Source organism: Wolffia australiana, chromosome 3, assembly GCF_029677425.1.
Source record: "Wolffia australiana isolate 7733 chromosome 3, ASM2967742v1".
NCBI lineage: Eukaryota > Viridiplantae > Streptophyta > Magnoliopsida > Alismatales > Araceae > Wolffia > Wolffia australiana.
Window position 1 is genome coordinate 18,632,264 of NC_135837.1, and position 27,854 is coordinate 18,660,117.

Sequence of the window (27,854 nt, forward strand, 5' to 3'; positions counted from 1 at the left end):
AACTTGAGCGCTAAGAAAAGTCGGGAGTTCGTCCTCGTTTTCCCCCTTTCTCTGCCTTTGATCGCCTTTGATCGTCGGCTGAGGAGACCTTCATCCGCAACCACCATGGCGTCTGGTGGATCTTCTGGTCGTCCCTCCGCTCTATCGCATTCCTTCGATTTTGGTTCGAACGACGTTCTTTGCGCGTATGATGACATCGGTAACCAGGATCATTCCAACGGGAAGCGAATGGATCCCTCCGGAAAGGTGATATTTATTATTTGTTTCATATTTATTGATTGATGACAGTTTTATCAGGATTTCTTGTCTGCCGTCTATCCTATGAAGTCTCCTGAAATTATTTCGTTCTCTGGTTTGATCCTGGCGTCGAATTTCGTTTAGCTAGAATTGTTTTTGGCCAACAGTTAATTCGTGGTTTATCATGTTGTTCGGGATTTTGGCTGATCTTCTCTGTTCTCCAATTCTATATGGTGATTGTTGGTGCGGTGATGGCATAATTGCTGTTTTTTCTCCGTATATTCTCGCTGTCATGTATCGCAACGTTAATTTGTCGCAACTTCACCTTTGCCTCTCCGATTTTATGAACTCCGTCCATGTACTGCGGTTTAATTCCCGTTTTTCTTGGGGTAGGGTTTGTCTGATCTTATCTCTCCAGAGGTTTCGAATTACTTCTTATGGACCTTTTTTTTGCTATTTCGACTGATTTGAGTGATTGTGTTCATAAATTAAAGCAATTATTATGTATAGTTTTATGTCACTCAGATTTCTCCAGAATTTCAAGCGACATGTGCAACTTGGGGAGTAATCTTTAATGAACATTTCTCCAATTTGATACAGGAATATAGGGATAACAGAACAGGGAGATCATTGATGGATGTATACGGCCAACGGGAAGAGTTTGACAACCGCGATGTGCTCACATCTGTGGAGAAATGCATGAAAAAACACGCAGACAATCTTCTGAGAGTTCTGGAAGGGATCACCGGGCGGCTGTCCCAGCTAGAGCAACACTGCTACAGCCTAGAACGTTCCCTTGGAGACCTGCGCTCAGATATGGGACGTGATCAAAGTGAATCTGATCAAAAGCTCAAGTCCCTCGACAAGCATCTCCAGGAAGTAAGTTGCATGTTAATAAACAGTAAGCACCACCAGAGAATACTAATACTGATATAGTGCAGGGACGCGGACAGGACGATTTTTTCGTCCCGGGACAAAAAAATCGTCCCAGGGACCATTGGACGGGACGGTTTTTGCCCCATGGGACAAAAAAAACGTCCATCCGGAGGTCTCAGACGATGGACAGACGAATCTGGACAGAAAACTGTCGGATTCACATCCAACGGTTGAGATGTTGCCACGTGGCCTCACTATGACAATTTGCATCAAAGTCCCTGTACTTTTACGTGCGTGCAGATGGACGCCGCTCAGAAATAATTGTAAATATGTCCCTTCGTATTCTCTCTCCTCTGTAATTCAGTAAAAAACTTGAAAAAATCTACATTAATATATTAAAAATATAAAATGGTTTTTTTCCGTCCGGGACAAGGGCTGGGATGAAAATTCGTCCCGGGAGGACTGGACGGGACGAAATACCATCCAAGTATGACTGGACGGGACGGTTTTTCTATGGTTGGACAAAAAACCGTCCCGTCCTCCGTCCCAGAACTTACTCTGGACGTTGGATGGGACAAAATTCGTTCCGTCCCGTCCATCGTCCACGTCCGGGACGATCTGGAACTATAAATATTAATTTGTCTTGATGTTACAGATCCACAGGTCGGTGCAGATTTTAAGGGACAAGCAAGAGCTGGCCGAGACGCAGAGGGAGCTGGCCAAGCTGCAGCTCGCCAGCAAAGAGCCGTCAGACGGTGGCGCCGCGACCACTGCTCCCGCTGCGCCTCCAGAGCCATCAGGCCAGCCGCTGGCGCTCGCCCTTCCTCCGCCGCCGCCCAGAGCTCCCGAGCCGCCCGCGCCGGTGCCTCAGCCAGCGGCTGCTCCGCCAGCCAGTAACTACGCCCAGGTTGCTGGTGGCGGCACGACTTTCTACGCTCCATACTCACAGTGGCAGGCGCCTCCAACACATTTCTCTCAGCCGCCGCCGCCACATCAGCCAGGTCAAACCCAGAGCACGCCGCCACCGTACCCACCAGGTCAAGCCCCGAACGCACCGCCACCGTACCAGCCGGGTCAGACCCACAGTGCGCCACTGCCCTTCCAGCCCGGTCAAACCCAGAGCGTGCCGCCTTACCAACAGGGCCAAACACAGAGCATGCCACCGCCTTACCAGCCAGGTCAAACCCAGAGCACGCCGCCTCCATACCAGCGAGGTCAACCTCAGAGCGTACCTCCGCCACATGAGTTGTATGGTGGGGGTGGGCCGCTGCAGGCGCCACCGTATTCTGGGATGAGCAAGGGCGGAGGTTACGGCGGTGGATATTATGGTGGCGGTGGATATGCAACGGCGGCGCCGGCGATGGGCCGTGGTCACCCTTATGCTGAGCTGATTGACAAGGCCATCAACATGGGTTATCCTCGGGACCTCGTTGTCGGTGCCGTCCGCCACATGGAAGAGAGTAGCCAGCCCGTTGACTTTAACTCCCTCCTTGACCTTCTGAATTCCCGCCCTGGCCCGCCCCCATCCCAGCGATGGTCTAGTTAATGATCTCTCTATCTCTGCCTCTCTATATTTTCCTCTCCCTTTCAGTGTCTCTCATTCTATCTTTCCTGGTCTATGTGGTTATGTTCCTTTGTCTATATTTTTGCTTTTTTTGTGAATGTTGGCTTTTTCCCTGTCAGCCCAGAGAGGTCAGGTATCCACCCCCATTCTCTTGCTCCCATACACTAGAGGATATCTGAAGGAAAGTTCCAACAAAGTAAAAGAATAAAACATGAATGAACTTCTTGCTCAACAGATCTCCAAATGAATTGAGTACAAAGGATCTCCAATGTAATTTGGTACAAATGATACACAATAACTACTAGATTAATGTCTATGATCCTTCTCCTAAAACAAGAAAAGCGAGAATCATGGGTCTCTCTCAACAGATCTCTAGTACTTGTGATTGAGCTGTTTCATTGATGCATCCTTAGAGCAGGAGAGGAACAGAAACATGACTTGCATCCATGAGCCTTATTTTACTTGAGGCCTTATATAGGCCACAAGTCTACGTAATCTACAGAAATAGTCTCTCCAGACCTCATGTTAGAAAGTGGCCTTGTATCGGCCACTAAAGGTTCATGGTTTTACATAATGACAATACTATTGAAAAAGACAACTTAAAACTAGGAAAGACAGCACTAACAAGATACAACAAAAGGTATGAAGTTTTACATGCCTGAGTAGAGATATTATGTAGGTTCTTGGAACTATAGAATCTATCAGAAGATAATGTGTGGCTCAAGAAAACTCTAACAAGATGAAATTGAAGATCTGCACCTCTAAAAAAGGTGTAATATAGATATTTTGTAGATACTAGTAGAAGAAGAGTTTGTTGAAGGATTCTATGATGGAAGAATATCTAAAAGGATTTTGTGGGTCTCGAGGGCCCTTTATGTAGATCTTGCCACTTCTAGAAGAATCTCCATCTTGGGGCACTACTTACTATGGGCCTCCAAAAATAAGCATTTGGACTCCATTAATTATGGATCTTCTTGAAGTATTTTCCCTCACTTTTTGTATATATACCTAGTAACAAAGTCCCATTCACCTTCCCATGTGACCCAACTACCTTCCCCTTAACCCCATAAGAAGAGGAGGTCATCTCATGAAAACAGTGTGATAGCCATTTGCCAATAATTCTCTTGCTTCTCCTTAGGAAAGTTATTTGTCATTATATATGAAATATTATTCATTGTATGGTTCTGATTGAGTTTAAATTCCTTATCTTCAAATAAGTGTATAGAATGATGATTAATGACATGAATATATCAAATGAAATGCTATCCCATTCCTAATTTAAATCATTCCTAATCTTTTCACATTGAAAATATAGAAAGGTTATAAATATATGCATCTTCACACATCACACCAAATATTCATAGTTACAATTTATTCAATTAACACATGTTATGATTATCATCAAGTCCATGAATACATGTTATGACTAAGTCAATAATGGTGAGATAATAATATGGAAATCACAATTTTTTATATCATGTATTCCAAGTATTCCTTTTTTTAAGGATACTCAAGAAGGACATCAAAATATCGTGATTGAATAACAATGTCTAGTCTCACTCATTTGATGAGTATGGTCGATCCCTTTGCCATTAGTGTGGAGATACTACAACATATAGTGTATACTCATTGTTGGAAATTATGTGGTTGTCAAGACAATGACACTTTCATGTTATTTTAAGTTCAATTGAAATGAATATTTAATCATTATTATTATTCTCCTGTTATGTTTATAATGAAGTCCCTTAATATGGGCAACGACTAAGTAAATTATAATAACATTGTAATATAGTGATCACTGATCTCTAAAAATCTATTTTCAATATTTTTATTCGACGGATAAGTGAGATAGACATCAAACAATATGTAAAGAATAGAACTATCTTATCACACGGATAGCGAGTGCTCTGTAAGGAAAGAATTAACTTAAATTATATGTGTCAGTCCCTGAATGATATTATACATCAATTTCAATCAAGATGATTCATATCTCATTTGTATAAGTGATCCATTGACATGACTCACCAAAGATATCTTGTGTATGGATCATTAAATTTTGACTACGATTTAAGAATCCCTAATCATAATATTTAAATAATTCTTAGATTGAATATAGTAGAAAGTACACGAAGGTGATTTTACGGTCAAGATAATTCTTGGATTGTGATGTCCTAGCTCAGTTCACACTTGGTATATGAGGATATTGACTCAAGGAGGAAGATGTGGTAAATCCATACCCAAGGTAGTGGAGATATTGGATAATACATCCTCCAATGATCCCTAAGAATTGGTTGAATGATGTATTAAGGTTTAACAATTAACCATACCCTTAAGTCATTTTGGGGTTTACTGCAGATGGAGAATTATACATGACTACGGTAACTAATGATGATAAAGGTTCCATGAAAGAGTTCAATCACTACTATGTATCTTCTAGATCAAGAGGCATAGCTTAGCCCACCACGAGCTGGAATTGTCCATTAGGTTAAAGTGATCCTTAATCAATTAATCTATATGTCAAGATATTTAATTAATTATGTTGGTTAATAAGTGTTCTTGGGCCATGAAAGTTAATAACTAGATCGATTCATGGGCCTAGAAGTTCACACACATAAAATCAATGAGTGTTGATGGATATAGTTGAAGTTAAAAAGGGCTTTTATATAAAGTACCTTAATAAGTATAAATAGAGGATACCCCCATTTCAAGTGTCCATGCCAGCCAAACCTGGGCACCCCTTCTTTCTTCCTTTCTACACAGGTCACACACTCCATTGAGTGAGATTGATAGTGAGGCGAGACACGTGAACGGCTTGAAGAAACTCTTATGGAGAGCAAATTATTGTTTCCGCATGAGCGCTAACTAGGATGACAGATATTGCACAAATTATTGGGTTAATTCTATGATATTTATATTATATATACGCTACCTATTTTATACTGATATTCTAGTTTTTGTGGATTTATTGGTATTTTAAGGGATTTTTGACATCATATTCTTAAATAAATTAATTTTATCTATCAAAAATATCTTTAGAAAATTTATGACATTATATTTACGGAGATATTAATTATTAAGTTGGAAAGTATATTTATTACACTTTTATGACTTGTACATTATTTTTTATGGTTATTATTTAATATTTTCTAGTCCTATTTTCCTGCCTAGCCTAGTGGGATATTTGATTCAATCAAATTGGACTAATCATGGTTTTGAAACTATGCCATCGTGGCATTACAAATTTTGATACCATAACATCCAACAAGTGGCCGACATACTTTTATTTTTTCAATCTATAGGACAACGTGGACCAATAAAAAAAAGATGGTAGTAAAATAGCAGTCACTACATGTGCCAAGATCAAGAAAATAATCATTATTTGGATAAAGTTTCCTAAATTAAAAAGTCAAAAGGCGAGAGGTGACAGGGAAAAGGGAAAAACATTGATATGGTGTCGTAGTTTGTGTTGTCATGTCACACAATCGATCTTTCTTATCTTTCCTAACGAGAATGACATGTTTTAGCATGTAATTTTAAAGAGGAAAATGTATTTTTTATGTTCGCTTTCCATGCAGGAGACGTGGCGTTCTTAGAGTTTTAGCTTATGGAAGCCGAGGAGAAGGAAATCTGGCAGGCTTATAAAATCATTAAACAACAAGTGAAGGAACAATTTCACCAATGAGGATTGAGAAAATGTAATAAAAAGGGCACCAAAGATTACGCCAACTTCAGAGGTTGATATCTACAATCCTGAAGGCCAATTGAGCTGAAATTTATGGACAGCTTCATTTTTTATTACATGTTAAAAAGGAAATCTTCATTTTTTATCCCCTCTTTCCATCCATGTCATCTGATCTGTAAGTTGAGTTGTGGATCATTGTAAAAATTATCCTTACATTTGTTTCCCACATACGTGGGATGATTGTAAGATACCTAGTTTCTGAGATCCATCAGCATGGTTCTTGGTGTGCTTGGTGTGCTTGGTGTGCTTGGTGTGCTTGGTGTGCTTGGTGTGCTTGGTGTTTGAGAAGAGGCAACATAGCCTCGGGGGAGTGTACCTGTACTTAAAATTCACCATAATATTGGCTAAATGTAAGTATCTATTTAAGTATCCTTGCTTTACATTGGTTTTTCTCATCATCTATGTTACCATAGATCCATCTTCACTCCCTTTGTTGTCTCGCTCATTCATATAATATCATCATTATCAGTACATCACACCTACTATAATCATCTTATTCTTATCGATAACTATAACCTCCTAGCCTTAATTTCATCATCTCCTAACCTTGTATTTTTAGACGTATCTTCCCCATTATGTTTAATGACTATATAGAGAATATTAAATCCTTAACCGACGCTCCCTTTGGAGCTGTTTCATGAAAACATGTAAATTATTGGGTTATTTCTGGGAAATTTACACTCGTTTATGCATTAAAATAATTATAAATGTGTGTTATCAACTTTCTATGATTAAATATATTTTTAGGGTGATGTTTTAGACTGATATTGTTATGTTTTTGATTTAATAATATTTTTATGGATTTTTTTGACATCATATTCTTAAAGAACTTAATTTTTTGATTCAGAATATGTTTTTTTATGAATTCTTTGACCCTGTATTCATGGATATAGGATTTTTCTAAGTACATATATATTTATTATATTTTCTTACTTCATATTTATTTTATAATGATTTATTAATATATTTTTCTTTGAATATGCGCCCGCCACGTATCGCCATTTGATTTGTTGAATCGAAAACCAATCAAGAGTATATGTAATGATTAGGTACATTTATCATTGCAAAAAGGTGCAATTATGTCATCCCGAATCATGATGCCATAATGCGTCGATCATTACTTGACACTTTCCATATATTTTGTTTGCAGGGACAACGTGGACCAATAGGAAAAAAGATGTGATTTAAAACATAATAAATGCAATTCGATAGCTAAGAGAGAAAATAATAAAAAGGGGAAATATGAAAGTCAATAATTGCAGCGCTACATGTGACATATACGTGTACCCCCCCATTGTGTAAAAAGAAGAAAAAAGGTGATTACTGCCAGACGGAATCACATACGCTGAATGGATACGGCCCTCAGAAAAAGCCCGCCGAATGGATACGGCACTTAACTGAAGAAAAAGAAAGGTGTAGTCGCTGAATCGATTTCCGCCGAATGGATACGGCACTTTTCTGTTGAATCTCCTCTTGAAGGAAAAAAATAGTCGCCGAATGGATACGGCCCACCAATACGATACTTTTGTCGAGAGGAGGGGTTCAACAGAAGATCGCGTTTCTTCAGTACTCGCGACCGAGATTGCAAGAAGATGGTTTCACGGTCGGAATCGAAATGATTTCCGTCGAAACCGAACAAGATGATCGAGCAATCTTTAAGTACTTACCAGAGTCGAAATAATTTTCGCCGAAGAGCAGTTCCCGCCAGAGAGTCGATTTCCGTAGAATAAAAAAGGAATGCCAGAGAATGATTTCCGCGGGAGGACGATTTCCGACGAATGATCAATCTTCGCGGGAGAGCGTCCGAGTGCTTTTGCAGCCCTTTAATCCCTCGAAGCAAAGGTTTCTATGAACCTTGCTCTGATACCATGTTATCTCGGAAGGGTGAAAGGAGATTTTAACTATATCAACATATAGATTAATTAAATAATGATCGATTTAACCCAATCGATAGGTTAAGTTTCCAGTCCATTGGATGCCAAGGTAAACCAAGTGCTCTAGGAGATATCAAGTAGTCTAAAACTCTCTCATGGAACCTTTACTATCATCAGTGACCATATATATATATATAATCCATCAGTTGCGCGAGATTCTCGGACGAATTAGGGTATGGTTTATCATCAAACCCTAATCCGTCATTCGATTAGTACTGATGTGTAACGGAGATCATTGGAGAACGCCTTCTCCAATATCCTCACTACCCTGGCCAAGGATTTTTCTGCATTGCATTCCGTGAGTCATTCTCCTCTTTCTCCAAAGAGCACCCACTATATGTCCTTAGTGTCGCCACACTAATAGCCACATGATCAGCTATACTTATTGTATAAGTAGGATTAGCTAGGGTTATTCTATCTGGATAATTCGATGTCCGTCTCGACTATCCATCGAATAGGAATATCTAGAATACATGTTTAAAGTCTAGTGATCACTGTATTATGATCTCATCATAATTCACCATGTCATTGACGTATTTATGGACTTCATTATAAATATTACATTAGAGTAATAATGAACGTAATAATTTATTCAATGAACGTAAATAAACATGGTGGTGTGATTGGCTTGACGGCTACATAATATCCACCACTAGGTGTGTGGGAAAAAAATAGAGAAGACGGGGAGCTTACCTGCACTTGCAAATTATCATGATCCTAGCAAAACATTAGGATCTATGGTAAGTATCCTTGTCTTATGTTGTTCTTTCTCGATATTGTCGTTAGGTTGTATTAATTTCACTACCATGTCTCGTCATCGCATCCATACATTCTCTAAATCACATCTTACTACCTTCACATCATCATCTTATCATTAACTTATTCATCATTTGATGTATTCAACTTTTTCTATACCTCGCTCCCATCGTTCTTCTTATCGTAGTCATTTCATTATTGCATTCTCAAATCCTAATTATCACTATCTACTAATTACCTTCTTGGACTTAGTATCACCATCTCACCTCGTACTTTCTAGTCACTCAATTTCGTAACTAGAATGTTTCTCATCTCATCTCATCTCATCTCAATAATCACTATAAGAAGAATGTTAAATCCTTTAGCACCATCCCCTGTGGAGACAATCCGTACTGATCACTAGCTAAGCTTACTAAGTGAGTACATGTTTATATTTTTATTGAATAATCTCAAAAATACTAATGACAAGTTAAAGCCTTAACTTTGAGCTTATGAATCCATACCTATCATTAGCTAAATTTACTTAAGTATAGGTTTCTATTTTTATTAATTAAATTGAAAAGGACCAATGATAAATTAAGCCCTAATTTTGAGTTTATTAGTGACCAACTAGGGTTTGACCTTTGACCATCCCCTAACTTATCCTTGTTGTGTCAAGAGAATGAGGGATTATATATACACAATAACTATTAACAATAAGGTTCCATGAGAGGGTTTCCAAACTCCTTTGTATCTTTTGGAGCATGAGATATAGCTTGACACCCCATGCGCGACAAACTCCACTTATTGAATGAGATAAATCCATTATTGATTAATCAAAGTATATATTGATAATCTACAATGAATAAAGCTTAATATGTTTATATTTATTAACTAAACTAATACATGTGCCTAGAGGGTCACAATCAACGGTCTATTAGAAATTAGAATATATACTTCATATTAGTGTTTTTTGAATACATATGGTTGATGAAAATACTAAATTATAAATAGGAGAATGAAATGAATGTAATTTACCCAGGTCAGAATTCTTAAAGTGCACATCCTTCTTATCTCTTCTCTCATTAGGGAGATGTTCTCCCAATTAGAAAGCCATAACAATGAAGGTGAATCCATAGTGGGGCTCATTGGTGTTAGTATGTGTTGTTTATATTGATTGATAAGAAGTCCATGAATGAAGTCCTTGATGTTAGTAATGAATTCCTTGAATAAATAAAAAATGTAAATCATGAAGAAATAGTTTTATGTTCACATATTATGCAATCAACCTGATATAAACAACCACTATAGAATTCAAAGAGAATTTTACCAATAGAACATGCCACATCCCCTTCTTCCACCCGGATCCCTCACAAATAAAGACCTAAGAAGGACAGAGAGATAGAGATAGAGATTGAGGGAGACAGAGACTTAGAGAGATAGAGAGAGAAAGGCAGAGAGAGATAGAGAGAGACACAAAGAGAGATAGAAACACAGAGACAAGAGATATAGAGAGACACAAGATAGAGAGAGATACAGAGAGAGGCACACAGATAGAGAAGAGATAGATAGGGACACATAGAGAGAGATAGAGACGGACACACACACACAGAGATAGAGTGATAGAGAGAGAGGCAGAGAGAGATATAGAGAGACACAAAATAGAGAGATAGACAGAGGGAGAAGGGATATAGAGAGAGAATAGAGAGAGAGACAGAGAGATAGAGAGAGAGACAGAGAGAGAAGAGATAGAGAGAGACACACACATAGAGAGATAGAGAGATAGAGAGAGAGACACATAGAGAGAGGTAGAGTGATAGAGAGAGACACAAAGAGAGATAGAGAGAGATAGAGAGAGAGACACAGAGAGAGAGAGATATAGAGTGATGTAGAGAGAGACACAGAGAGATAGAGAGATAGAGTGATATAGAGAGAGACACAGAGAGATAGAGAGATATAGAGATAGACACAGAGAGATAGAGAGATAGAGAGATAGAGAGATAGAGAGATATAGAGATATAGAGAGAGATAGAGAGAGATAAGGAGAGACATAGAGAGATAGAGAGAGATAGAGAGAGACAAGAGAGAGACAAGACACACACAGAGATAGAGAGAGACAAGAGAGACACTGAGACACACACACACAGATGGAGAGAGACAAGGGAGACACTGAAACACACACACCCACACAGATAGAGAGAGACAAGAGAGACACTGAGACACACACACACAGATAGAGAGAGACAAGAGAGAGACACAGAGAGAGATAGCGAGAGTCAGAGAGAGACAAAAAGAGAGATAGAGATAGAGATATAGAGAGAAACAGAGAGAGATATAGAGAGAGAAACATAGAGAGAGGAGAGATAGAGAGAGATTAAATTGTAAAACTATTGATTTAAGTAATCTCTCTCTCTAAATATATATATTTTTCTGTTTATATACTATTCAGATCTTTCATTCTCATCATGCATGGGACAATAATGCATGGGGAGGTAATGAACCCCATACTCTTATCTGGTACGCCAAGTGTCACTCTCAATACACAATTATCTAACATGTTTTGTCACTTTCTTTTCTCTGTCCTTGTACACACCACTCCGAAATAACTCAAACTTGAAATCCAAAAAATCCAATAAAATAACCCCCTATAAAATCACACCGCGGGACATTATAAACCTCCACATTATTCGTCACAGCCCGAAGCACCGGAAGCCACGTGGCGACGTTAACGGACGACATAGTCTACTCCGCGGGACACCGTACCGCGCTCCTCCCTCATCCCCGTATGTGCGCGAAATTCCCTTTGGATCGCGATTCGCGAGACAAGTCAGTCGTTAGGGTTGCGGGGAGAGCGCGAGAAGCGATCGTCTCTCAATCAAATCTGCGCGAGCGAGGAAGATGTCGGCGGCGGCGGCGGGGCAGAAGCCGCAGGGAGAGGGGGCGGCGCCGCCGGCGAAGAGAAAGCCGGTATTTGTGAAGGTGGACCAGCTTAAGCCGGGCACGAGCGGGCACACGTTAACGGTCAAGGTCGTCAGCTCGAACATGGTTCTGCAGAAGGGGCGGGCCTCGTCGTCTCACCTTCGGGGCACTCGGATTGCCGAGTCCGTGGTCGGCGACGAGACCGGAACGATTATTTTCACTGCTAGGAACGAGCAGGGTTCGTGTTCTTGATTAGTTTTTTTTTTTTTTGCAATTTTTTTCGTTCTTGATCGTTTTACTCGTTCCTAACGCGATTAATTTCGATACCCTTGATTTCTTTTTTCGAAATTGTGGCCCACGTGGATTGAAATGATGCTTCTGGTCTTTTATGTGGTGTAGCCTTCGTTATCAATCTGCTGATTGTCGCTTATTGTTTAGTTTACTCCCCCGTTGGTTCTCCGGATCGTGTCTTAATTTCTTTTTTTTTAAATTGTTGCCCGCGAGGATTGAAATGATGTTACCTAGTCTTTTATGTGGCGAATCCTGCGTCTTCGATCGGCGATTTGATAGGCTGATCGTCTCTTATACTTCGATTACTTGCCGATGATTCTCCGGATAGTTTTCCATTATCGTTTGATTATTTGCCCGATGATTCTTTGGATCGAGATAGTGTTCCATTTTTTCTTGGTCCCAAAAAATGGTAGAATTTGCGCCGGATTGATTCTATTTACAATGATTTTAGAGAATTTATTTTTGATTTAAACAACTTCTTACCTCTTTGTCAAGTGGGAAGGCTTTTAATTTCGTGCGTTTTGGATTTGTATCGGACGGCTTATCGGATGCCTCGATCGTGGAAGAACATTTGCGATCATTGAGATCGTTCTACCTAAAACCACCCCGATCGAGGCATTTGTAAATCTGCTTTTTCTTTAGATCGCAAAGGATTCTCTTTGCTTTATTCTCATCAACTCTATCAAAATCTACAAACCCTCCTTGCCTATACCTTTGTTCTCAGACGGGAGGTTCCCTCTCCTCCCCCTCCCTGATCTAGATATACTAGAATTTCAACTTTAATACAGTATTCTGTTCTATATATATGTATATATAGTGGATGATTTGACCTGGATTTACTGCTCATGGGTATTTTTCTAACTGCAGTTGACATGATGGAGCCGGGTAATACGGTAATTCTACGCAACGCCAAGATTGACATGTTCAAGGGGTCGATGAGGCTGGCTGTTGATAAGTGGGGACGCGTGGAAGTCACTGAGCCTGCCACGTTTGCAGTTAAGGAGGACAACAATCTCTCTCTGGTTGAGTACGAGCTTGTGAAGGTTGAGGACTAACTTAAAAAGGGGTTGGGAGTCTTGGACCCGCTTCTTCTTTTTTCTCTGACCGTTGTTCATCTCATAGAGTAAAGTCTTATTTTTCTTTCCTGTTTTGTTGTTCTGTCATATTCTTGTTCTCATGTTTTTACATGAGAGGTAAGATAAAGAACTTATGTTTAATATCAAATTGCAATACCCATTTCTGCTGAAAAGTGTCTCGTTCTTTCTTATTAGCCGTTCAGTTTTTAACTTTTGTTTAATATCATGCACTTCAAATAGCTCCTTCAAAACGACTTGTGTGTGCCATGCTTGTTGAAAATTGAATGACTTGAAGATGGCTGTTTCAGAACCTTGTTTGGTTCATTTCTTCTCATAGATTACTCCATCGAGCTATGACTTTGTCAGGATCTTTACAACACACCAGAATACATGCTGGGTAAATAATCTTGTGCACAAGTGTGTTCAAGGGGACGAGGGGTAAGCTACTAGCCCTATGAACAAGAATTTTGTGAATCTAGTCATTTACAGACCGAAGAATTTAACTTTCAAGAAACAAAGGGACAAGGAATCTCCATTACATGAGTGACAATCAGGTGTGACTCAAAGACCTACCCTAATTTAATTTATTTTCCAATGATTTCCATGCGTGAAACACAAATTTTGTTCTGGATACGAGCTGATTGATTGATTTATGAGCCAATGAGTATATTTCGACCACTTTTTTTGGGCTTTTGATTAGCCAATATTCAAATGAGAAAGAACAATTTGTCATTGTTTTGAATCAGATGGGTTCAAATGTGAAGTCCATAGGAGGCTACATACATATTCTGGACTTGGTTTGAAGAGAAATATTTATTTTCCATCACGTGAAAGGAACTTGATACTCGTAGTCAAAGAAAATTATGTTGTACTTTTTATGCAGCAAAATGTATCTAATGAAGGGAAGCATCTGAATCTATCCCATTATTAAACTTCAGGTTCCTTATTTTACATATCTATTTGCTCAAAAGTTTTTTTTATATATCTATTCTCCCTCATGTTTGCCGTAAAGAAGGAATAGAAACCAATGTACCTTCGGGGTTTTATGGATAAAAGGTTGGGATACCTCCCAAAAGATGTTTGGATTTCAATGATCTTGTAACTTCGTCCAATTGTATTAACTTTGTCACAAAATACACTTGTTAGGATTCTATTATAGGCTCCAAAAGAATGAGAACAGAAAATTGAGTAAATCAAACCCATATATCCCACATATCATAGGTAATTAGAAAAAAACAAGCCTCTGGACAAGGATTTAAACATAGTTATATTGTTATAGTTAAATAGGCAAACATGCAATTATAAAAGTTTAAATAATTATCAAATTTAAAATTATAATTAAAATAAAATGACTGGCAAGTCTTGGGTGTGAGGCTTCTCCAATTGAGAAATCCTCATCTCAGGACTTGGAGGCTTCGCCAAATGAAAACACCTTGGAGGCTTCGCCAATTGAGAACACCATAGTCTTTAGAGGCTTTTGCTGACTGAGAACCCCTTAGTGAGGCTTCGCCAACTGAGAATACCTTATTCTTTAGAGGCTTCGCCAATTGAGAACCCCTTAGTGAGGTTTCGCCAATTGAGAACACCTTGGAGGCTTCGCCAATTGAGAACACCTTGGAGGCTTCGCCAATTGAGAACATCTCGAGCTCGTTTACTCAGGATTAAGCAAAACCTTATTTTGTGACGTACATGGACCTTTTAATCTAAGTTTAGTGCACAAGCATTTTCATAAAAATTGGGGATCCAATCCTTCACATTGTAAATATCTACTATCACATTCGTATTGCCTTAATAAGAAAAGCTTTATCTCAAATTTTGCATGCTATGAATCTCACTAATAGAATTGTTATCTCTATGTGATCTTAGATGTTTTATTTTAGGTACTTATCCTAAATTTATACCCTCATTCGGCCACCTTTTGCCTAGCATAAGCTGAGGAAATAGTTACTAATACTAATGCTATTTCATTTTTTAAGTCTAAAAATCTTACCATGTTTCTTGATACTTGATCATCTTCCAAGGGATTTTGTGACTAACCCTGATAAGCTTGAAGGAATTTACTTATATTAATGGAGATCTTCTAGTAACAGATACTAGTATTTGTTAAGGAAATGAATGAATTAACTTTTGCATTAATCATGGAGCTGGAATGTGGGCTTAGAATATGGCCCATTTAAGTCCTCACTTTAAAAACCCCACAATGACCCAATGAGTCAGAGGTAACCCTCCAAATCTTTTACCCTTCAGATTTCACTCCGAGGTGGGAAATTTGAAATCTAAAGTTTGAGCTCTCAATCAATGGGAAGCAAGGGCAGAATGGTAAGAAAACAAATCAAGGGATTTGAGAGGTTTTTTGGAAAACTTAAACCTTCTTATAATACTGTTGACATTCTAGGATGCATGTTGTGAAACCACTTGAAATCAAGTTTTCTCAAGTGTTTTTGCATTGTCATAACATTATGCTACCTCACAAATGCCTTGTTTGGACGAAGAGCCTAGAGAACAGTGATTCATTCATACATTTATATATTTCCTATAATACTGATGTCGAACGTCGTCGGGGACGTCGTCCGGTCGGCACTGAGTATGATGGCTTGATACCGATAAAAGATTATGGTATCAAACGTCGACGGTGTCATTGTCCGACAGATAAACCCTAACGGGTCGATGTGACTTTGATGCAATGAATTAATGTCCTTCGTGTCATACGTGCAGGCTCCGATTCGAGGGAGGCGCTGAGCGCCAAGCTTGGACGGGTCGTCGGGTGACAACGACGGTGACCTCTCGAACCTCGTCGAAGCGACGAAGGCGTCTACGGCCGAACGGAATCAATCAGTAACGGGCGGTCTCGTCCGTACTGGTAAGACGCTCACTTGCTTCGTAGTTTTCTCTCAATTCTTTCCTCTCTCACCTACCTAGCCTGAGTGCGGTGGAGTCAAGACGAAAATTTACTGCAATTGATAATTGAATGAGCGAAGGGAGAGGACGGTGTACCTCGTCGGCGTGGCTCGTGGTGCAGAATTCGTTGACGGTCAGCGGCGATGAAAGCGGGTGTGGCGGAGAGGCGCCGGAGAGCTGACGGTGGCTCAAAGGGCAAAGATCATGCCGAAGCGCTTGGTAAAGGGACGGAGGAGAGGGGTCGGCGGAGGGGACCAACGGGGTAGGCACAGCTCGAGCAAACCTGCAAGGACCGATGGAGCAACGGTGTGGTAGTCGACTCGGGCGGTCGTTCAGCAGGGGCGAGCGGCTGCGGCTGATGCGATTGCTGATTCGAATGCCTAAGACGGCTGGCGATCGGCGGTGAGCACGATAGCGGTTGTCTGGTGAACAGTCGAGCTGCAATCAGACCCAATCAGCGTCGATCAGGGAGGGTCGACACAAGATTCCGCCGCCGGTCGACAGAAGTTGGGAGGCAACTCCCGAAGTCCCCTTCAGTGCAACTGCGGCAGCGTGATCCTCGTCAACATGACAAGATCGGAATTTGGGATGTTCTTTGAGCGGAGGGGATTCTCGGGCGGTCAGTGACTATGGTGAGGTTACTCTCCAGGTTCGGCAGGTTCCTGGAGTCTACGGCGGGGATCTGGAGTCCTGTGGCGGGAACCTGGGGTCCTGCGTTGAGGGTCTGAGCGAAATAGGGAGATCACCTGCCTTGGCAAAGACCGGAAGATTCACGTCGTCACTCTCTGCTCGGCGATGGGGATGGAATTTTCTGTCTCCCACCCTCTGCTCGCTTTGCCGTTCAATTGCAGTCGTTGGACCCAATTGAGTGATATCTCCGATCACCGAATGCAATATTCAGCTGGAATTGCTCAGTGCACACTGGTCAGCAAGGCTGTTTCCATAACTCACCTTGTAATGGGGGGTGGGGGTAGAAATCCCACGGTAATTTGGGGGAGTTCAGGCGCCCGAACGGTAAAAGGAGAGGGAGATCGTCCTTTTCCTCCTTGGTGTTCAGTCCAGCTCCCTCCTCGCCTTCTCCTCTCTCTACTTCCCCTCTTCTTTTTCTCTGGATGGAGGGGTGAGACCAAGAGAGAATTCAACAATCAAGCTTCTTCTTCTTCCTGGTCTAAGAATCTAAGGCGCCCCCTCTTCCCTTATAAAGGGGGAAGATGTCAACAGGGGGGGGGGGGAAATAGGGGGCCATTATATAATGGGCCCCCTCATTACAAAATAAGGGGAAAAATAAAATAAAATAAAAGGAAAAGAAGAAGAAAACAAGGGGCACAAGGGAGGGGGTCCAAACTGGCAAAGGACCCCTTCCCAAAAATGACAAAAACACGGACACGAGGTTCATCCCAGGGCAACGAAAACAGGGCAAATACGAAGAAAACACGAGGCACGACTAAGAAAATGACAAAAATCTAAATCCGATATTTCGAGCATCTTTACCCGATTCTCGATGATGGTGGTGGGCGGCGCAGATGACGTTGTCGATGATCCTTGATGGCGTGCGCCATCAATCCTCCCAAGGTCGGAAGAACTCGGCTCCGTCGAGTTGGGGTAGCTGGCGAGGAGCTGGTCGTAACTTCTTAGCTAGGAAATTTTCAAGACTTGTTAAGTCATCATTTGGATTCTTAAAGATGCTCTTATAGGGGGATAGAGATAGAATCATGAACGGGTTCAGGTTCTACATCGGGCTTCAACCTTTTTCCATTTACTGCAAAATCCTGCTCTATCTTGGGATCATAATCATCACCGCTCCACTTCCAAAATCTTTAATCACAATTAATAGTTTGTCCCAAGATAGGTGATTAAAGTGTTTAAACACTTTAATTACCTTGATTCTAATATTCCAGAGAATAGTTATAACATAATATTATAAAGCCATAACTTTTGATTTTCTTAAAATTTTCATATTTTTAAGTTCAATCATGGAAGGCCTTCATAATCATGACTTATGTATCTACAAATTTTCTTAGGCTTGATTCCTGATTTCTTCTAATTCATGGAGTTGAAACAAATGATTTTTTCTTACATCTTCTAGAGAAAAAATTAGAGTTTTTAATATCCCAATATGCTTTATGCTCCAACCCTACAAGTAGATGACCTGTCTTTCCAGAAAAATTATCTAAGAACGACACATTCCCAAGAGGGTTTTATGATTTTTTATTTATGGCCATAAAGCCTCATCTAAGTTTTTGACCAATCTTTACAATCAGGTATTCCTACCTTTTGAAGAATTTTTTTGATTCCCATGTTCCAAAACTCAAACTGTATGTTTGATTGGGGACGGTGGGGACCAGTATCTTTGTGCTTTGCACCAATTGTCTTCTAAAAAGTTATAAATTGGAAGTTAGTAAAATGAAAACCACCACAGCTAATAATAGCTCTTGGATAACCAAACCTTGTAAATTTATGTTTATCAAAAAAAGTTTTCACCACTTTCCTATCATTTGTGCCAGTAGCTATAATTTCTACTCATTTACAAACATAGTCAACATCCAGGAAAAATACTCAATTCCATGAGAGTTAGGACAAGGTCCAAAAATAAATTCCCAGAAGTAAAAAAATTTAACTTCCATGAAAGGCTTTAATTGCATATGGTATTTATAATTCAAGTATAAAGATGTTTGGCAAGACATGCTTTTAATTTAAACAAAGTAGGCCAATAAAAACCACTTTTTAATTCCTTATGAGCTGTTAAATTTTCTGAATAATGATTCCTCCAAGGTGTGAATGAAAAAGTCTAAAATCTTGTTATTATTGCTACTCATTGATAAAAAAGTTCTGGTAACCTCCCAAAAGTAAATCGACTACCCTTGAGGAACTTTTTCTCGTTGGAGAGTCACTCTTGAGGCATCTTATCTGTCACAATAAAATCCACCAAGGTGTCGTGGTGTAGTTGGTTATCACGTCACAATAAAATCCATAATATGCACATCCCAAGGTAGTTCCTTACCAGTAATGATTAGTTACTTCTTATCGGGAAATTCATGTCCAATACAGGTCAAATCTGTCACATCAATTCTAGAAAAATGATCAACAACAATATTCTTGCATCCCATTTACGTGTAATTTCAATATCAAACTCCTAAATAGTAATATCCACCTAATTTGCCTTGGTTTAGCCTCATTTTTATGTAAAAAAATTTAAAGCGACATGATCTAAAAAAAACTATTGATTTACTGCTAAGAGAATAATATCCAAAACTTTCTAATGTCAAATCAATAGCTAGTAATTCATTTTCTGTAGAAGATTGACCTAATCATGGTTTAAGGACTTACTAGCATAGTAAATGGCCACTGACTTTTTCCCCCTTTCTTTGACCCAAGACTGTTACCAGTGCCAAATCTGATGTATCACACATTAGTTAAAATATTAAACTCCAATATGGGTCTTGCAGAATAAGTGCTTGTATTTTTAACACTCTTCTCAATCTTGGTATTTTCACCAGTTATAAAATTCATATCTTTTAACATGAGACTCCTAAAATGTCTAGAAAATTTAGCAAAGTCTTGAATGAATCTCCTGTAGAAATCTGCATGGCCAAGGAATTCTTTAAATTGTTTTACCTTGATGGGAATAAGTAAATTCTTGATTGATGCTATTTTTCCTTGTATACCTCTAGTGCATCTCTGCTGACTCCATGTCCGAACACTTTCTCTTTCCACACAATGAAATGATATTTTTTTCAGCTTAACTCAAATTGTTTTCAGTGAAAAATGTAATAATTTAGCAAGGTTATCTAACAAAGTCCCAAAGAAAGTCTAAAATATGAAAATATGTCCATAAAATTTAAAGAAAATCACCTAAAAAACTATAAAATATGTCATTCATTTGTGTTTGAAATTTAGTTGGATGATTATATAATGCAAATGACATTCTTCTAAAAGCCCATGTTCCTATTGGAATGCTAAAAGTAGTCTTCTCCCTGTTCTTGGGAAGAATATTAATATGGTAGTAGCTTAAATAACCATCAGGAAAATACAAATAACATATATATGATAATGATCTTGTCTCATATTTGGGTCAAGTTTTCTATAATCTATAAATACTCTCCATGCTGAAGCAAACCTAGTTTGAACATCTTCCCCTTTATTATTATTTTCACCTAACCTAGGTTAAATGATCCAGACTTCTTGGTTTCCATATGCACTTGACTGACCCAATAAAAATATTAAATAGCATAAATCACATCATCTTGCCACCTTTTATGAATTTTCGCTTTTAAAACGTCTTGAATGTGAGGGCTGAATTTCCTCTGGTTCTCTCTAGATATCTGGGAATTCTATCCAATAAAAGTCCTACGTTCACAAATACGAGAGGGAATTTATTTACGGTCATCAAAATTCTTGCTATATCTGATTAATGTGTTTTCAGAGCATCCGTTAAATCATGTTCATGTTTAATAGTCAAGCTAGTCAAAATAATGACAGGTAAAGTTTCATTAGGATCTTGGAAATCATCTCAGTGAATAAGGAAAATGTTTAATTCAGATTTTCTGTTGGGAGAAAGTTCAGGAAGCTCAGGGGTTATGTTCTGTTCATCATTTTCTTCAAAATCAAGAACATTTCCTTAAAACTCATCATTATCTCCTACCAAGTCACACACATGAAGGTCCTCATGGTCAACATGAGAATACTTCATGAGTCTACCTATATTCACTTCCACTTTTCATCCCTTACTTTAAGTTCCACAGTTCCTTTATCCCAATGTACTGTAGCTAGGAAAGGTTGGCCCAAGATTACTGGATAACGACTCACATTTGGGTATGCTTCATATATGTCATAATAAATTCCAAAAGAAACCTGAAATTATCATCTTTCCTAATGATATCATCTTACCTACCACAAAGCTGTCTAATAAATCCATTAGGAAGCTGTAATTCTAAAAATATATGTTTTAAATATCAAAAATTTACTTTATCATAAAGAGATTTAGGTATGATGTTCACATTTGCACCTAACTCTAGAACGGATCTTGAAAGCGTCCTGCCTCTAGTCTTACATGTAAGGAAAAAAGTTCCTGGATGATCTCTTTTTTAGGAACCTGATCCAGGAAGATAGAACTAAAATTTTTGTTACAATTTAACTATTTTCTATTCCCTACTAGGTGGCCACAATTGTAAAACATACTTAGAAAAAGTACGCATACATTTAATTTCATCTTATGAAGGAATATGAAATAAGCCTCCTTAAAAAGATTCAGTAAGTCCGTTATTCTGACTTTTTTTAGAAATATTTAAGTCATCAGGGAAAGTTTTAGGAGGCTATCCATTTGTTTGACTCCCTCTCAATGTATTTTCCTTTAGGATATTTTTTCTCATCATCTGCCTTCTAAATTTCATAATCCACACTATTTTTATAAGGCACAGGAAGTTATTTCCCATGCATTAATTTGGATTTTCCCAAGGTACCCTCATAGTTTTCACTGGAATATGGCATGAAAGATGTAATTAAATATTAACATGAAATAAAATACTAGGAGTAATCAACAGTTGAGTAGGAAATTGAACTTTTTGAGTGTCTATTTTAATTCGCGTAGCTCTCTGCATTTGATCCATGCTCCTCAATTCTTGATAATTTTTATCTTATCTCTGAAGATTTTCCATCATCTTGGCTTGTTGTTCCATCATATCCCCAATCATTTGTAATGTGGGATCGTTAGAAATTTAATTAGTTTCTTGCTGATGTAAAAGTTGAGGTTAAAAATATGATTCTAGTTGACTTTTGAGGCTGAGAATATTGTGGCCAGGCTAGAGGGAGGGACTGGATTCATGGTTGTGGTTCAAGCTACTCTGATTTTTCCTTCCATTCACTAGTTCTTCCCCTGGTTGAAGTCCATGGCATTCATTTCTTCCCAACCTTGGCACTCTCGCTGAAAATGGTCATCACTAAGAAAACATTGAAAGAACAATTATGCACATTATAAATTTTATTTCCAAGTAAAGTCTTCTGTAACATTTCTGTCATATTTGCCAACTGTTTAACAATTTTTATAGTATCTCTATTCATAACTTCATTATCAGTTTTTCTGTTCCATGTCCTTCATATTCAATACTCCTCGTTAGGAGCTGAAATCCTTCAATTTCAAGTAAATCCAATGTTATGAACATCACAGTCTACCAATTTGTCTATCACTTAAATAACTTATTATCATTGGCATCTAAAAATATACCTTCTGCAATCATATCAACTCTATGTCTAGCTTCTCTAAATGGCTTATCATTCAGCATGAAATCAAGAATGACTTGTTTCAAGGTATGAGTTTTTGACATAGAACAAAATTTCTTTAGTTTTTTCTAATTTCATCCCATGATTCAAATATCACACCCACTTTGCTAAACCATTAATTTTTTCTATCCTTCAAGGTTAGTGAAACATCCTCATCATAACTTCATTATAAATTCCTGGAAGACGATACAAAGTACATCTCTTACAAAATTCATCTGAATAAGCATACTAATCTTCTGAAGGTAAACCACTAGGATCTTTCAAAGAATTCCAACATGCATTATCCACTTTAATTATACCATTATCTCCTAAGGTTTCATGCACTGAAGTATTCTTTTTATTTCAAATTGGCTCATTATTATCGTGCAATCTTCTATTCATCTACGGAATGTCCATTTCTTCCTGATCATTCATATCAGACGTAATATCCTTAGTTATCAGACGTAATATCCTTAGTGAATTCAGGTTTTTTATATCTTGTAATGTTCACAAACACCGAAATAATGATTGAAGGTGGATTGGGAAAAAAACACCGCTGAAGTCCTCCTTTAATTATGGTTCCGCACTTATAAAAAGGAGAGAAGATAGTAATGATTCAGAATTAAATTTAATAACTAAATTACACATGCTCCTCAGCATCAACACCTGATGATAAACCAGAAGTTGGGGTAAAATCTATCATTTTTAGGCTCTAATTTATCAACAAAAATTATAATTTTTTCCTCAATTAATGAGCGAGCAAGGGTCAAATCCTCAATGAGCAAGTAATGAGAGAGTAATTTTCAAAGTTTTGAGAGAAAAAAGTTAATTAATATCAAGTTTTCAAGTTTAAGAGACACAGTAAACATCTTCTTTCCTTTCCATTTTTTTATCTTGAGATGGACAAGTGATAGATTAGTCTCATAATGGCATCCATCATTACAATCTTCTTTTGGTAATCAGTAACAAATAAATAAATAAAGTATACTTGCCATCACTAAAACTTTCAGCTAATTGCTACCCGGTAGTATTTATTCAGCGTTGCCCCGTTCTCTCTTCTGTCTTATGTTCTTGACATTCTTCCGCTCTTCTCTGGGTCGTGAGCAGCAGGACGAACAATGGCATCGTTGTTCAAGGTTAGACGCCCGTTCAATCCGTCTTCTCTCGATCTGCAATTTCATGTCGAGCAGAACGATTGTTGTTTTGTGTAGTGGGGTTTCTCAGTGTTTTTTTTGCGTTTATATTTCCTTTCTGACGACCTAATCCGTGTTGGGATCCGTAGGACATGGGCAAACTGTCGGCGTATCGGGATAGAAGGTTTCCTGGAACGCAGGAGGAGTACGACCAGGCGTTGCAAGCGTCGACTACTTTGTATACTGGAAATTTGTCTTTTTACACGACCGAGGAACAGGTTTACGAGCTATTCTCGCGAGCTGGCGAGATTAAGAAGATAATTATGGGTCTGGACAAGAATTCTAAAACCCCGTGCGGCTTTTGCTTTGTCCTGTAAGCGTCTTGATCTTCTTAATGCTACCTTTGCCACAAGCGGTTGTTTGATGGATCGACCGTTGGTCCCTTGGGATCATGCGGGATATCTAGTTTTTTCTTTCTTCATTTTTTTCAATCTGTTGCGCTTTTATTTTGGTAATTATCGAGTTCAGTATTCATCATGTTCTCCCGATATAGAAAGTAAATGAAGTTGATGATCTGAAACTCATAAAATCAGGCTCCGCGTGAGCCGGGAATGTGATTCAATTTGATGTATTTCATGATGAGTATTAATTATACAGAAAATATTGCTATTGAGGTAATCCAGTGCATTGATTTACATTTCTGTGGATGATTCTTGGATAAGTTTTCCTTTCAAGGTAAAATCTAGGGTTTATTTTTGACCAAGTGGGGCATTTTCCATCTTGTAGAATGCATTACAGGGAGCCACGTGCCTTGAATGCAGGGAATTTCAATTCTCTTCGCGGATGTGACATTTTGGACTTAAGCTATGGTTGATACCTGTCCAAATTGATGCATTTTATTTTTCTCTTGTTAGTGATGGACCCGATCATCCGGAAAAAAACAATTGTTTAGACTCTAGGTAACCTGCTTTATTTTTCCCCTTTTTCCCTCAGTAACTGGTGGAGATTTGGCTCCCTATATTTTGTAACAAAAATGGACCATCTACTTTGAACACTCTTTTTGTCAGCGGAATGTTTAACACTTTTGTACGATGCCACCATTTTAAAACCTTCATTTCTAAAAAGCTGAATGCCATAATATGCTGTCGTTTCTTGTTTAAGTGAGGTGTATGCATAGCATTTGAAGGAATGTTAGGGAAGGGTCAAGGCTATTAACATCTTTACACTGTTAAAAATGTTCATGGTGCTACTTTTTCTTCAATCAGATATTACTCAAGAGAAGATGCAGAGGATGCAGTAAAATATATAAGTGGGACTATTCTGGATGACCGCCCTATCCGTGTTGACTTTGACTGGGGTTTTGAAGAAGGCAGGCAGTGGGGTCGTGGACGAAGCGGAGGACAAGTCAGTCTTCTTTCTTTGTTCCGGGATTCCTTCTATCTACCTCTTCCAAGCATTTTTGATTCTGTGACAAGTTCTGTGGTTAGATTTTCTTGACTTCTCTCTTCATGTTTTTGCAGGTGAGGGATGAATATCGAACGGACTATGATCCTGATATCCTTATTAAATTTATCTTTATGTTGGCAATTAAAAAATCATTGCCGGGAAAGAAAAAAAACCATAATTTTTTTGGTTATCTAGAAATCCATTTCAAGAAGTTTTCTCCCTTGACTTTGGGATACGTCGAGGTGGGTATGGGAAGCTGGTGCAGAAGGAACTCGAGGCCCAGAGGGAATTAGTGGATTATGGAACCGGCTCATTGGGATATTTCCCACCGTCAGTTGTACCTAACTGTGGGTCTATTTCTACTTATTTGCCCTTGGATTTCAGTTATGAAATATTGTTTATTTGTTAATTTGAATAAAAAAAATCAAACTTCATCGTTTTAATTTGGTACTTTATTTCTGGTGTGCGCAACAGCAAGAGGATCGGGCGGCTCCTACAGACCTGGTAAGACCCTGTTCACTGCAGCATTTGGCGCCTATCAGCATCAATGTCATCGACAACATCATTGACTGTGTTGATGTCAATGAATTTTAGGCTGGTTTATGGTTGACATTGGTGAGGTTACCATTGATGGTTGGCATTGCTGATGACTGGGTATCACAGAGTTGACTTTGTCTGTCAACGTCAGCAGTTAACTTAGTAAAATTCTACTTAAAATATTATCAAGGTTGTCATCAACTCCAACCAGCCTAGTTGACAATAATGATGATGCTAATAATTTTTCCAATGTATGGACTGCTGATGTGGACCATGTCATCAAGTATTCATCTACTGTTTGTCATCAGCTATTTGGGACATGACAAACATAGTTTAAAGAATGATTCCAAGGTTGACTTTTCATCAGACCCCAGAGTTGAGTTTCTTTACTTGACTTTAATCAGATTACCATCGGAAGCGTCAACGGGAGGATGACCGACAGGCACGGCGGGACCGTGACACTGTACCACCCAAAGCCTCAGAGCTTGATTCTCGACAGGTCTATCTTCATTTCATTGCTTTCTGTCATGATCTTAAGCTTACATCTTGTTTGCTGTCTCTGCCTTCTGCAGGAGAAGAACCCACGGTTCCGAGAGAGTGGTGATTCTGATGAGGAAGATGAAGAAGATGATGGCCTCAAACGACGGCGTTGATTTTTCGCGAAGGAAGGTTTAGACTCTCTTCTTTCGTTTAGCAAAGGCCTTAGGATTTGTAACTTGCATGAATTTTGAATTCAAAATGCAGCGAGACTGTGAGGAAATGTGTTACCATCACTAAGAAATTAATCCAGTCCATGTGAAGGCGCACGCCATCAAGGATCATTGACAACGCCGTCTGAGGCCGCCCGTTACTATCGTCGAAGATTGGGTGATAATGCTCGAATATCCTATCTTATTTTCATCGGTTTGTTTGTCGTGTTTTGTGTTTTGTTCGTATTCATTGTCCCATTTTCGTCGCACCGCGACACATATCGTGCCTGCGTTATCATCGTCATGGGAAGGGGCCTTTCTTTTCCCCTTTCCCTTGTTTTATTTTAAATTCCCTCCACCCCTTCTATGTGTAATGGGGGCCCATTCTATAAGGGCCCCTAATGAATCTTTTGTTTTCTTTGTTGACCCACTAAGGGGGGGGGGGGTTTGACCTTTTCCCCGTTATAAGGGAAGAGGGGAACGCACTGGCCCCTTACACCAGAGATTAATGAAGAAAAGCTCTGTTTTTGTTTCTGGTCTCCCCTCCCTCCATCGAGAGAGGATCTTTTTTTTTTTTGGGCAAAAAATAGGGTGCCGGGTACGGCCAACCCCGGGGTTGTGCCCACAGACCGATCCATCCGTGCCCTGGACGCCACCCAGGGGGGTTTTATTTATAAAGTGGAGTGTTTTTCATTGTTTTTAGGTGAGGAACGAGTATATATATCCCAATTACACTCGGATCCAACTCGTCCACGCCCATTTTAAAGGAAAGAAGAGATACATGGATGATACCTCGCAGGCGCTCAGGAAAGTGTACTCGCCGTCGTCCCGCCGGAGCCGCTCCGCGATGACGATGTACTGCGGGATGTGTCCTCTCCGTCGTGGAGAGGGATCGAGAAAGTTCGTGCTGACGCGCTAGTCAAGGCGGGCACTGTCCACGCCTCTAGCTCTAGCAGTCCACGCAATCCTCCAATCCCGCGGGCCTGGTGTCACGAGGATGCGCCGTGTGTGGATGGTGGGCATGCCAAGACGATCGAGGCGATAGCAGCCGCGAGCCGTGGGGGGGAGCGCCTGCCAAGTATGAAAAAGAGAGAAGGGGGTGCGTGCGTGTACCGCATGGTTGGCGAGGGCATTGGCTGTCTGGTTGCCCTCTCTCAGCTGATGACGAAAGCAGACTATGCGGGAGCGGCATCGCATGATGTCTTCCCACGCATGGCTGAGTCGCCATTGGGAGCATGTATCTAGACGAAACATATCAACCAATATTTGTGAGTCCGATTCTACGACGATATTGTGAAGGTTTCGTTCCTCACAGAAGAGTAGACCATCACGAATCGCCATAGCCTCGGCAACTGTATTAGTTTGTATGCCATAAAAAGAAGAGAAAGCAAAGAGTATACTCCCCGTATGGTCTCTGAGGATACCTCCTCCCCCTGCAGTCCCGGGGTTCCCTTTAGCCGCACCGTCCACGTTCAGTTTGAGAATGCCTATTGGCGGTGTGAGCCAATAAACAACTCGATAC

General features: G+C 39.5%; 3 protein-coding genes across 5 annotated transcripts; all 3 read left to right on the forward strand.

Annotated features, from left to right (window-relative positions):
• Positions 1 to 4: 4 nt before the first annotated feature.
• LOC144701200 (formin-like protein (DUF1421)) lies at positions 5 to 2,775 on the forward strand. Its single transcript, XM_078572941.1, has 3 exons — positions 5 to 246; positions 838 to 1,116; positions 1,769 to 2,775. Exons 1-3 carry the CDS (start codon positions 106 to 108, stop codon positions 2,657 to 2,659), a joined length of 1,311 nt encoding a protein of 436 aa, XP_078429067.1. The 5' UTR covers positions 5 to 105; the 3' UTR covers positions 2,660 to 2,775.
• Positions 2,776 to 11,886: 9,111 nt separating this feature from the next.
• Positions 11,887 to 13,547, forward strand: LOC144701201 (uncharacterized protein At4g28440-like). The gene is made up of 2 exons (XM_078572942.1): positions 11,887 to 12,245; positions 13,166 to 13,547. Exons 1-2 carry the CDS (start codon positions 11,987 to 11,989, stop codon positions 13,351 to 13,353), a joined length of 447 nt encoding a protein of 148 aa, XP_078429068.1. The 5' UTR covers positions 11,887 to 11,986; the 3' UTR covers positions 13,354 to 13,547.
• A 9,977-nt stretch (positions 13,548 to 23,524) lies between these two features.
• Positions 23,525 to 26,866, forward strand: CBP20 (CAP-binding protein 20). 3 transcript variants are annotated; one of them, XM_078572944.1, is made up of 9 exons: positions 23,525 to 23,663; positions 23,810 to 24,033; positions 24,926 to 25,064; positions 25,181 to 25,214; positions 25,343 to 25,453; positions 25,581 to 25,610; positions 26,048 to 26,142; positions 26,216 to 26,312; positions 26,388 to 26,866. In XM_078572944.1, exons 1-8 carry the CDS (start codon positions 23,646 to 23,648, stop codon positions 26,294 to 26,296), a joined length of 732 nt encoding a protein of 243 aa, XP_078429070.1. In that variant the 5' UTR covers positions 23,525 to 23,645; the 3' UTR covers positions 26,297 to 26,312; positions 26,388 to 26,866. The 3 variants fall into 3 exon arrangements, with proteins under 3 accessions (XP_078429070.1, XP_078429071.1, XP_078429069.1); XM_078572945.1 differs by having other exon boundaries at positions 26,392 to 26,866; XM_078572943.1 differs by having other exon boundaries at positions 26,216 to 26,866.
• The last annotated feature ends 988 nt before the right edge of the window (positions 26,867 to 27,854 follow it).